The 12,758-nt window shown below is 40.0% G+C and overlaps 1 protein-coding gene across 1 annotated transcript in view; it reads right to left on the reverse strand.

Annotated features, from left to right (window-relative positions):
* The window catches only part of LOC126458901 (WD repeat-containing protein 46), a 59,039-nt gene that overhangs the window by 42,067 nt on the left and 4,214 nt on the right, over positions 1-12,758 (reverse strand). Inside the window, exons 3-6 of the mRNA XM_050095824.1 lie at positions 6,828-6,950; positions 6,624-6,752; positions 3,508-3,658; positions 1,021-1,156 (exon numbers count right to left, since the gene is read on the reverse strand). Coding sequence (XP_049951781.1) covers positions 1,021-1,156; positions 3,508-3,658; positions 6,624-6,752; positions 6,828-6,950 — 539 coding nt within the window. The remainder of the gene's footprint in view (positions 1-1,020; positions 1,157-3,507; positions 3,659-6,623; positions 6,753-6,827; positions 6,951-12,758) is intronic.

Below are 12,758 nucleotides of genomic sequence, written 5' to 3' on the forward strand. Positions count from 1 at the left end.
TTCGTCTGGCCACATGGACATGCTGCTCTCAACAGATTTTTGGACCACTTAACTGTCTTCATCCCAGCATTAAATTTACCATGTAGGTTGAAAGTGATGGGATGCTTCCATTCTTGGACGTCATGGTTTACAAAACAACAGATGGTACTATGGGATATAGTGTTCACTGAAAACAGACACACACTGATCGGTGTCTGCATGCTGAGAATTGCCATCCACCATACCAAGGAAGTGGCATCCTTAGGACTCTGCTATGCAGAGCAATGCCATTTTTGATGCAGAGAGTTTAACCTAAGAACTTGTGTATTTGATGGTTGTTTCTATGGAAAATGGATACTCTTAGAAGCAGATTCATCGAGTTATGGAGTTTGGACCATCCCTGAAGGTGCATGAATAGGGCATAGATCTGTGGCCTTTATTCCTTATGCGGGGGGGCATATCATTTAAGATTCTAAGAATTTTGAGGAGTTTTAACATTAAGAGTGTGTTCCATTCACCTTCCAAGATTAGGGCACAACACAGCTCTGTGAAAGTTGGTTTTGGGACTTGCAAGTGTGGCTTATATAAAATTCTATGTCAACATGGGAATGCTTATATCGTCAGTTCGACTCACAGAGTTCAGAACAGGTGCATGGAACATTGCTGTCATGGGGCGTGCACTGCCTCAAATCCTTCTTAATTGCTGTTCTATGCTGGAGCTGACAAGAGGAATATAGTTACTACTACATTCAGAACATCTTAAGGTGGTATGTGTCTCCAATGGAGTTATTTTCCATATGTGTTAATACAAATGCACCGGTTTTTGAAGCATCCAAAAAGCTAGCAGGTAAGCACAGAGTATGAAATGGCACAGTTACTTTTCTGTGGGAGTATAGGGTAAAACAGGCAACTATCCAATATACCTACAAACAATTCTTCCAAATATAAATATGCACTTACACAAATCTTAAAAGCCTTGAGGAAACAAAAGTAATTTGGAAACTGTGCTGGAAAAACATTATTGTTAGCTCAGATGCTCACCTTTCGAATGCCCTAAACAAAGGACAGCATTGTATGGATTTTGTGTCATTATATTAAGCCTTCCTAGCCTTGCATTATATCGAGAAATTATCTTTCCAATGGAAACATCTAACCATGCAAGGTATCCTTCTTCACTCTGAAATCAAACAGAAGAAGAGCATCAAATACATTGTACAGAAAGTAACAATGTTGCAAGAAAGTTCTGATAGAATGCAAATACCTTTGTATTAAAGGAGACCACTCACCAAAAAGCAGAAGCATTTAGTCATCGATAAGCACACTCGCGCGCATCCACATGCATGCACACATGCATGCATGCATGCACATGCCCTTACATGGTCCAGGATGAACGAACAGTGCCAGTGCTTCACTTTGACAAGTAGACGGGCTGTGACAGGGGTTGTGTTAGGTGGGGTGGGTAGAGCAAGAGAGAGGCAGGAGGCAGGGAGAGTGACTGGGGCTGGTTGGCTGGCAGCTTGGAGGGAGATGCCTGGTTTGGCAGCTAGGCGTGCAGGGGGGAGGGGTGGCAGATATATTTGCTAGACATCTGACACACAGTTGTCGGGGCAGTGGGGAGTGGCACTTGCTGAATGTGACATGGGGACAGCAAGTGGATCCTGCATGACAAACTCCTGTGCCAAACTGTTTATGGGCCTTCTACAGGAAACCTTCCTAGCCTCTGAAACTCCCAACCCTTTGTCTGTATTATGTTCATTGATGATATCTTCATGATTTGGATTCAGGGCCAAGACACCCTGTACTCATTACTTAACGATCCTAACACCTTTTCTCCTGTCTGCATCACCTGGTCCTCCTCTACCCAATGTACAACATTTTTTGATATTGACCTCCGCCCCTCTAATGAGTCCATCCACAGTTCTGTCCACATTAATCCTATTAGCCAAAAGTACCTGCATTTTGAAAGCTGTCATCCTTCCCCCACCAAAAAATCCCTCCCATACAGTCTAGCCACCTGTGGGCAACATATCTGCAGTGACAAAAACTCCCTTGCCCAATATGGTGAAGCTCACGTAAAGGCCTTCATAGACAGGTAAAACCCCCCTAAACCTAGTCCACGAATGTATTCTCCATTCCATATCTTCACATACACCCAATCCTCCCATCATGTCCAAGAATCAGTTGCAAAGGAGTGCCCCTTGTCACCCAGTATTACCCTGGACTGGAACAACTGAACAGTATCCTCTGCCCAGGCTCTGAATATCTCTCATCATGCCATGAGAGAGATTCAATCCAACATCCTACCCACCCATCCAAAAATGGTGTTTCATCATCCACCCACCCTATACAACATCTTAACCCATCCCTACGCCACTTCAACTCCCACCCTCTTCCCACTATGGTAATATCTTTGTGGTAGACCATGGTGCAATACCTGCCCAATCCACTCCAGCTCTGTCACAGGCTTATCCTATCCAACCAGAGGCTGGGCTATCAGTGTAAGCAACCATGTTATATATCAATTATGTTGCAGGTCCTTATCATCATCATCAGCTTCTCTGAACTGCATATTTGAGAGTTATCCTTACAAGACATCCTTCGCTCCTGTAACTGTCCGAGCCTCAATTTCTGGTAACCCACTGTCCCAATATCTGCACCAAACAGTTCCTGTCACCCCCTCCCAATGCATGACTCCAAGTCACCATCAGTATGTGCCGCTCCCCACCAACTGACAACCACGCATCACATGCCTAGCCCATGTAGCTGCCATCTCTCCCTTCCCATTCCTAGCCATCAAACCAGCTGTCTCTCTCCAAGCCACTAACCACACAACCCTAATCCTCCTCTCAACCTCACCCAACACAACCTGCCCAAATGCAGCAGTGGCACTGTTCGTCCAGGTGGCACCATATAGGGGCACAGCCATGTGTGTGTGTGTGTGTGTGTGTGTGTGAGAGAGAGAGAGAGAGAGAGAGAGAGAGAGAGAGAGAGAGAGAGAGAGAGAGAGAGTGTGTGTGTGTGTGTCAGCGAACACACCATATTCAATTAAAATCTACTGCTCATTCTTACGAAAAAGAAATATTAATAAACAGTTTTACACCTGGCTAATTATTTTTTGTATGTATGAATATACAACTTGTGCACTGTCAATGTGTTAATCTTTCTGCCATTGTGCCATTCATAATCAAGTGAATAAATCACAAAGAGCAGGAAAGATGCTAATCATTCACTGTCCTTCCATAATATAGTTCTAGCAATTTCTCTTAATAATACACAAATGCTGTCTGAAATGACAAAGAAAGTCAATCTGTGCACGCTATAGCCGTACAGGTTTTATGTATTCTATTACCCCTGAAGAAGTATTTGTCTGACAGCAACAGTCTCAGTCCTGTCGATGCGTCTGTTGACAATTCAACACTTCAATTATAGCTGAGCTGTTATCTTAACTCCATCCATTATATTTATATTCTACCTACAGCATTCCACAGCCAGAAGTAAGGTATAAGCAAGAAATGTAAGAATACTCACACTGGTAGCCAGCAGGAAGTGGTATGGCAGGAACTCCATCCTTAGAACGTGGTGTAAATTCTTCAGACAGTGTAATTCTATACCTTGGTTGTCATATACGTACACCCAATTCTTCTGTGCAACAGCAAACATTGTTTCTATATGCAGCCACCTTTTACATAAAATCACATTTGCTTCATAAGTATTTGGGTCACAAAGAATGTGTAAAACAGCTAAATCAACTGTGTTAACTCCAATTTTGATCATTAAATATATCACTGTAACATGTTACAATTGCATTACATAATTAACACAATAATGGACATTCCCACAAGGTGTACAACTTTGCCTCCGCCATTTTCCGACAGGTGGCGACAACGGTGAGTAGCGGTCGAAAGAAACAAATTGCAGATGTCAGGCAATTAGCTTGGACCTCGGTCAACATAACCTCATTCAAACATTAGTCAATTTGTGTCTGCATCAGAAAGTTGTTTCTGATTGAAAATATCAATTTATGAGCCTAATTCTCATCATCTGCAGGAGGTGTTACTGTTTTGTTTCAATATGAAGAAAAGAGCAGCTGAATCTCATCGAATGCTGTCAAGTACGTATGGTAAGGATGCCATTAGCGAAGGAACGTGTCACGAGTGGTTTCAATGCTTCAAGAACGGTGATTTTAACATCGTAGACCAGCATAGAGATGCAGAACTGGAGACATTGCTTAGTGAAGACTCGTGTCAAACTCAAGAATAATTGGGACGATTAGTGGGAATGACAAAGCAAGCAATTTCAAAAGCTCTCAAGGCTATGGGCATGATTCAGAAAGAAGGAACTTGGGTCCCGTGTGAGCTGAACCCAAGAGACATCGAATGGCATTTGTGTGTTTGTGAACAGTTGCTTCAGAGGCAAAAACGGAAGGTATTTCTGAATCACGTTGTGACCGAGGACGAAAAATGGGCTAATTACGATAACCCTAAATGCAAAAAATCATGGGGATATCCTGGCCACGCTTCCGCATTGACAGCCAAACTGAACATTCATGGCTACAACATCATGCTCTGCATTTGGTGGGACCAGCTCGGCATCCTGTACTAGAAGGTATTAATACCAAGTGAAACAATCACAGGTGCTCGTTATCGAACGCAATTAATGTGTTTGAGCAGAGCATTAAAAGACAAATGGCTGCAATACAGTGAGAGGCACGATAAAGTGATTTTGCAGCATGACAAACGTTTGACCCCACGTTGGAAAAGAGAACAAAACATGCTTGGAAACGTTAGAATGGTAAGTCCTACCCCACCTGCTGTATTCTCCAGACATTGTTCCTTCTATCACCTGTTTAGATCAATGGCACATGGCCTGGCTGACCAACACTTCCGATCTCATGGAGAAGTCACTAATTGGATTGATTCATGGATCACTTCAAAAGATGAACAATTTTTTCGACACAGGATTAGTGCACTGCCCAAAAGATGGGAGAAAGTAGTGGGCAGCGATGGAATATACTTTGAATGATATGTGTAATTAATTTGTTTCATTAAAGCCTCAAATGCTGGGGGAAAAATGGCAGAAGCAATGTTGTACACCTTGTAGATGGAACAAACACAAAATAAGAGAAAGGCAACAGTCCATCTATAGCAAACTGATGTGTGGAACACAATAATATTTAACAGGAAACAGAATTCACAGTGGATTTCAAGCTCTTGCTCTTTTTCTAGTAGAAGTACAATCAATCACACTCCAACCACATGTACACACCTGCGGCCACAGGCGCCTGTGTAGTTGCGTGTGCTTTTATTAGAAAAAGAACAAGAGCAAGAGCTAGAAAGCTAGTGTGAATACTGTTTCCTGTTACATGTTCCTATCCTTCACACATCAGTCCATGATAAGTCAGTTGTTGCCTTTCTCCTCTATATTTTAAAGTGGGAGGGGTTACTGTCTCCTTCACATTCTACCTTCCTTAGAGGTTGCTGAGCAGTGACGTTGGTACCTAGTTGAACCTACAGAACTGCAAAAATTAATCTGTGGACTTTTCTGAAATACTAGCTGCTAGAAAATGGATACAAAAAAGTACTCATTCCTGACTAAATTTTCATCTAACGGGAAACACTGCGGAATCATAAATGTAATGCTAAACTGAAAATACACAAAACTAAATATAGGCCCTACCCATCAACTAACCAATTTTCTTGAACAGCAACTGCAAAGTAGTTATGATTAGGAAAGAACATTAAGCTGCTGCTTTTATAAATAGGGCCCAAAACAAAACTTTTGTGGTGAAGTACCTTATGAGATGTGCTGAAAAGTCCTGCCTCTGAATTTTTTACGGGAAAATTCATGAAAGTTTCTAAATAAAACAAGTCTTATCAACATTGTACATCTTTATTGTTCATGTATACTTATTAATTTCTCAACATAGTCATCCTGGGAAGAACACATTGCTCTCAATGAGAGACCAGTTTGTTGACATTGTCACTGTGGAAGGTTTGACTTCGTTGACAGGGCCACAACCTCACCTTTGCTTTCACCCTTCATTAACTGTCAAAGTGAAGTCCTTGAAGGTGTTCTTTTAAGTTTGAAAACAGATGAAAATCAAATGGGGTCAAGTCAGAACTGTACACATGATAATTGGTGACAATGAACCTAATATGTTGGACTGTTGTAAATGTCGCAGTACTCGTGTAAGGTCTGGCATTGTCACACTGAGGAAGATGGTGCTTTGTGTCTGAACAAACTTTTCAGTTCAAAATTTGATTACAGCATGCTGTTTCCCATGCACCAACATAGTTACGTTACACACTGCCATGTTACATGCTTTAATTCCGATACTTCTATTGGCAGAGGGCTGCAAATATGTAGTCATGAAAAGTAAAGATGTAGAATGTTAATAACATTTGTTTTCTTCGGAAGCCTTTGAAATTTTTCACATAAAAAATTTGGACACCTTGCTTTTTAGTGCAGCCTCATATAATCATTATAAAAAGAATAAATGTTACCTTCAGTAATATTTTTTGAAAAACATTTTAACAGTAACTATGAGCATTTGTAGCACAAGTCTAACAAGTTCTTTCTCATGCTTACAACTTGTTTAATCCAAGTTTACAATTGGCTTATTTATAGCTAGTAGCTTCACTTACTGAACGTCAAAGACTTCCTCCATTACATTCATTTCACAAAACAGCTTCTTCGTAACCCAGTCAAATGCTGCAACATGACCTCTCCTTCCACCAAGCAACAAAAAGCGACCATTACGACTGTACCTCATCCTATATATGAAGAAATAAGTGTTAGTGCTGTTGTGAAAATAAGTACCTCAAGATAATTCTGTTTTCAGTGATTACCTGTAAGATCCAAAAGGAAGTTGAAGGTCAAAATGCTTTGTAGCACTTGTGATATCAACTGAGGCTGCTATCTGGCTCTGCGTAAACTGCGTAGTTACCTCTCCTTCATCAGGAACCAGATAACTGCAAACACACAACTAATTATTGTTTTGCAACAAGCAATACTAATACACACAGAATGTTTTTCATCACTCATTCATTCGCACAGTGTGTTCCATAGCTCCCAATGTGATGGAGAGTTTTTCAGAATGTGAAACAACCCAGAAGCAGCCACTGGAGGCTATTTCTGTAAATTATATGAAAATAAACTTGACTATCGATCTTCTAATGAACTGTGGGTGGAATCAGAAATGAGACATTCATTCCCTTTTCACACAATAAAACATGATTAAAGGTATGTACAATACAATAGATAGTATTTCTACACAACAAAATACTTTAAGGACAATAAATACTGGACTCACTCAGTCAGAAACGAAAGAAAGTCTTGTGAGAAAAAGAAATGGTTCTGCAATAGACTTCAGCTAGTAATAGTTAATACTCTGTTTAAGGATCACAAGATGAGGGAGTGTAATTGTAAAATGCTCATGGACACATGAAGTTTCCTGCCAGCTTACATTATGGTCAGACTATCCAAACAGATCTCAGAAGACCCTATTGGTACTCACTGATCGCCATATCATCCTCAGTCAATAGGCATCACTATCAGGGTCAGGCAGAGATACTGAAATCCAATAATGGATTGTAAGATTTAGCCAGGAGCAGATATAAACTTGAATCACAATTTAATAATGATGAAGAGTAAACTGAAGTTTAAGAGGAGTGTCCAGAAGATTCAATGTGGAAAAAAATGGTATACGGAAGTACTTGTGGATGACGATGTGAATTTCAAGTTCTCTAAGGTTGTAGACACTGTGATAATGAATGCTGCACTGCACAGTTCAGCTGACGCGGAGTGAACATTGCTAACAAATGGTCAATCACAAATCACAGAAGTTGGACAGACGAAGATACCTATAAGGAAGGTAACTGCAAACAAACTTTAAAAATTTGGAAGTGTGGAGAAGCTAAGGAAAAAGTCTGCAAGAAAAATGTAATGAAATTGAAAAAGAAATGGTCATCAGAAGACTGATTCAACACATCAAATAGCCAAAAACCTTCAATGAAATTAAAAGCAAGGGTGGCAACATTAAGAGGACAATGTGCATTCCACTGTTAAATACAGTGGAGAGAGTGGGTAGTTTTGAGGTATGGCGTGACCTTGTGTAGCAAATATCCCTGGCCAGTGACTGAACTGTGTCAGGGCTGATGTTGCAGATCATCATGGCTTACAGAGCATAGACTGCTGGCTGGTGGTGAATGGTGCTAGCAAACATCCTAATGGGTTACAGGCTCGGAGTGTCTCAATTTGACCTTCGGTCAATCAGGCAGCTGCAGAATCCCCTGACAGGTGGTCCTGTGAAGATGATGATGGAACAGAGTGTCCTCTAAGTGGAAGTCAATACTGTGTAGGATGCCAAGTCAATGACTCACTGATCAATGACCTACCTGAGCAGACTGCCGATTTTTATATATGCCAAGGATGGGTTGTGGTTGTTGTTGTTGTTGGTGGTGGTAGTGCTTCTGCTGCAATGTCACATCTGTCATGTGCAAAAATATCCCCGGTTTCAGTAACTAGGTGGGTACAGACTAACAGGCAGGCACTGGCACCCATCAGATGTGGCATTACGCTGTGTCACGTTACTTCTGCAAGTGGCACTCTTTACAGCATCAAGCCCTCTTGCCTTAGTTTGTGCTGTTATAGGTGGAAACAGTACACTGTAGACCTCTATGAGGGAAAGACTTATCTGATGAGGTGACAGAAGAAGATTCAGAAGAGACAGGAGATCCAGTGTTCCAGTCAAAACGGAGCTTTAGAAGAACATGTAAGATGCCTTTGGAACTTCTAAAATCATTGGGGTATTCGGTAACCAAATGGTTATTCATTTTGGTTTGTAGAATCTATGAGTCTGAGGATATAGCATCACCTTCTGGAAAAACATCATCTACACAGTGCACAAGAAAACAAGGGGAAATAAGAGTGAGAATTATCACATAATCAACTTAACAGCCCCTGTATAAAAGCTGCTACATAGTACAATATACAGAAGCACAGAAAGGAAAACTGAGCACCTGTCAGAGATGACTATCAGTTTCAATTTTGGAAAGGTAAAGACACACCCTGATACAGCACTTAATAATGGAAATAAAACTTAAGAAAAATCAAAACATGTTCACAGGATTTGTGGACCTAGAAATGTGTCCGACAATGTAAAATGGTGCAAGACAATTGAAATTCTGAGAAAAATAGTAACCTTTGAGCCACAAATTACTTAAATGTTTAAAACTGAGTTGAAATTATATTTTTCTCACTGGCTTGTGCCAGGTAAACTGTACTATAGCATTTGTTTTTAATTTTAATGTGTCATTAATGAAAATGAATGCTAGTGTGTGTTGTTGACCCAAACAGTCATGTCACTTATTTCAGTAATTATTTTATAGTTTATAAGATCTGTCTGTAGAACTAAAAGATAATGGGATACTGTGCCACAAGTACAATAAGACAGAAAAAACTGTTCATTGCTCTTTGGAACCAGACAATATCTTAGCAAAGGAAGGTCAAGGATGTTATGATTGCTATCTGGGGACAAACAACCAAATCATCATGGTTAAATGGAATGATATCTGTGTGACAATGGCAACAAATTTTAATCTAATTTAGCCTCTCATATTAGTTTGTAGATAACAGAAAGCACATAAAGAAGCTCATCCAACAGCCTTATCTTGTAAGTACAGAAAATGTATGGGCAGCGTAGACCACAAAGAATGGCTCTTGTAAAACCATACACTAGAAGTTAATGGAAAAAAATAGTACTGGCAAATCTGTATTATGAAGGTTGACAAAGGCAGTGAAAATATATATGTGTTCTACAACAAAGTATCTCACAGGTGGACAAAAGCCTCGTTGCCACCTTCATATCTGAAAATTAGGCAGAATGCATTAAGAAGCATCTGCATACTAGTACCATCTCTTGGAAAAAAGTTCTGGAGAGCGAGCCGTTTCTTGGGAAAGGTCACTTTATTGGAAAAAAAAGGAGTGAGAAGCAGAGAAGAAATGTCTACTCCAAAATTATCCAAGGAAGCCTCCAAAATTTAACCCAACTTTGTGTACTGCTTTTATTCTAGAATTTGATAAGTAATTAAACTTCTCATTTTTCACTAAGTGATGTGGCTATAATTGTACTGTCTAATTATCAATTTCCATAAATACTTGTCTTCCAACATTTCGACCAATGATAATCACATTCAACATTTTTTATTAAGTGTAACTCACTGGGCCTATAGGTTCTAATCACTGACTTTCACAGATAATCACAATTACCCATGTTTATGACGTGCATAGCTGATGTGACAAGTTAGAAGCTAACCACTAACTTTCATAAAGGATTTCTTATAATTTTTCTTGTTATTTGAGTGTTTAAATCAGTCATTCCCATTTTGAAATTGAGTATTTTATTTGGAATATTTCTCTCTTAAAAATAAAGTGGAATATAACTGTAAAACAGGAGAAAAAGCTGAAAGAAGACTGATTCCTTTATAGGACACTGCGTGTGTCCTGTGTCTTATTTATAGGAGAGTGATTATTTTTATTTTTGCCGGAGGGAATCAATTTAAACTTCAAATGTGTGGTTTTAGAACTTTTTAGTACTTGCCCCAAAAATTTCAAGGCACTACAAATTTTAAAATAATTTTGACATCAATGGGTTAACTAAACAGAAGTTTAGTGATACAGTAAACCAGCATCTGAACTGGGTCCTAGAATGACAGGAACTAAGTCATTTTCAGTGTGGGTTCAGAAGGTGCTCACTCTACTGGAGGAGGCAATGTTACAGCGTGTCCAATGCAGACACCATCTTGTAGGCATAATCTTCAATCTTAAAAGGGTCTAAGACACTATTTCATAACATCCTCAGACAGCACCACAAATTGGAGTTATGGCGATGTCAACACATATTCACACAGTTCTTTCTTTCCAGATTTTGTTTTCGATAAAGTGGACTGTTCCAGCTTGAGTGTCGGCCCACAGGTAGCAGGACACCAATTCGCTGTGGTGGACAGTCAGATGGCCAAGTTGCATTTTGTACTGCCCTAGCATTGCACCCATGGTAAGTTGTTCACATATGCAAAATATGCTTACAATAAGGGCTACCTGGTACGTAGCATATACTAAAAACGAATGCAGTTTTTAAATTCAGCACATTTTTCAGTTTGGTAGCTTGATGGATCTGAAATTTAAGTGACTGTCATCTGTTGATATTGCGATTAGCAGTTGTCGCTGTCATTTGGCATTTGTGTATATTGTTATCAGCTAAAATAGAGTGATACGTGATGCATTTTGAAAGTGCATTTCAAGTACAGCGAATGCTTGCAGAGACTGTTCGAAGACTCCGTGTAATTTTTGGTAGGTGAATGCGCCGAACGTGTCAACAGTGCAGAAGCTGGTAAGGAAACCTGAAGATACAGGATCAACAGTGAACATCAAATTAGCTGAACGTCCTCACTCTCATCAGTGAGAGTGACACTACAAGTCCGGTAAATTCCACTTGTCGCAGTGCTAAACACTTAGCCCTTCCGAGAAGAAGTTTGCATCAAATCTTAACAAAATAATTGCATCTGCATCCTTTCACAATCCAACTGAAACAAGAGCTGAAGCTGGTAGACCTACCAAAGCGTCAAACATCTGCCAATTGCATACTCACAAAACAAGAGTTCGATACTGATTCTCATAAGAAAATACTCTTCAATGACGAGGCACTCTTCCAGCTTAATCATTATGTGAATAAACAAAACTGTTTGGTCTGTGAGAAGAGTCTTTAACCAGAACGAGTCACTGTTTGGTGCAGGTTAGGGGCTGACAGACTAATTGGGACATACCTTTTTGAAGACGAGACTGGAAAAAGAGTGACAGTGACTGGTGATTGCTATTGTCAAATGATAATGTAGTTTTTATGCCTGCATTCCAAACACTGAATGTGGAACATATGTGGTTCCAACAGGATGGTGCAACCCGCCACACTGCCGTCGAAACAATAAGGCTGCTGAGTGAACGATTCACTGCACATCTTATATCACACAACGGTGGTCAGAACTAGCCACCGAGATCATGTAATTTGACACCATGTGACATTTTTTCATGGAGCATGTCACATCTAGTGTTTATGTGAACAATCCATGAACCTTCCCGCAACTCAAGACAGAAATTAGATGCTTCATGCATCAAGTTCATGCGAAACTTTGCACCAGAGCCACTGAAAATTTTGTCCACAGAGTGGATGTGAGCAGACGAAGCCATGGAGGACATTTTCCTGATTTTTTGTTTCATGTTTAATGACAGTCTTTGAGTTTCATATTGACATAATAATACTAGAAATTTTCAAATAAATTATGTGTTTTATTATTAAATTAAAAATTGCATTCTTTGTGGGGGCCTTCCCGCTAGTGAGCTGACAGGTGCTCTCCATGTCTGTGCCTCACAGGGCAATGGTCAGAATGGCCTGTGAGAAGGGATCAATGATTTTCTGTTGGTGTGATTATTCAAGTATGCGAGTGGCTCACTCGTGGATCTATTTTTGAAGTGTGACTCTGTTACGGCCACAGTTAAATCTTCCGTTCATTGTTTATGGAGGTTTTTACTATATTTTGCTTCTCTTCCAACCTTGCAATGGCTACTCATTGGTTGTACTGATGATGAGGCCTGTGCCCAAAGTCTGGGACATTTTTCTCAATTTTAAAAGTTCAGTGACATCTCTGGATCTAACCTCTGCAAGATGCATTGTTACCATACCTCAACAATTTAAATGGATAAAGGCTTTGACTATACTAAAATGTGTC

Source organism: Schistocerca serialis, chromosome 1 (assembly GCF_023864345.2).
Source record: "Schistocerca serialis cubense isolate TAMUIC-IGC-003099 chromosome 1, iqSchSeri2.2, whole genome shotgun sequence".
Classification (NCBI taxonomy): domain Eukaryota; kingdom Metazoa; phylum Arthropoda; class Insecta; order Orthoptera; family Acrididae; genus Schistocerca; species Schistocerca serialis.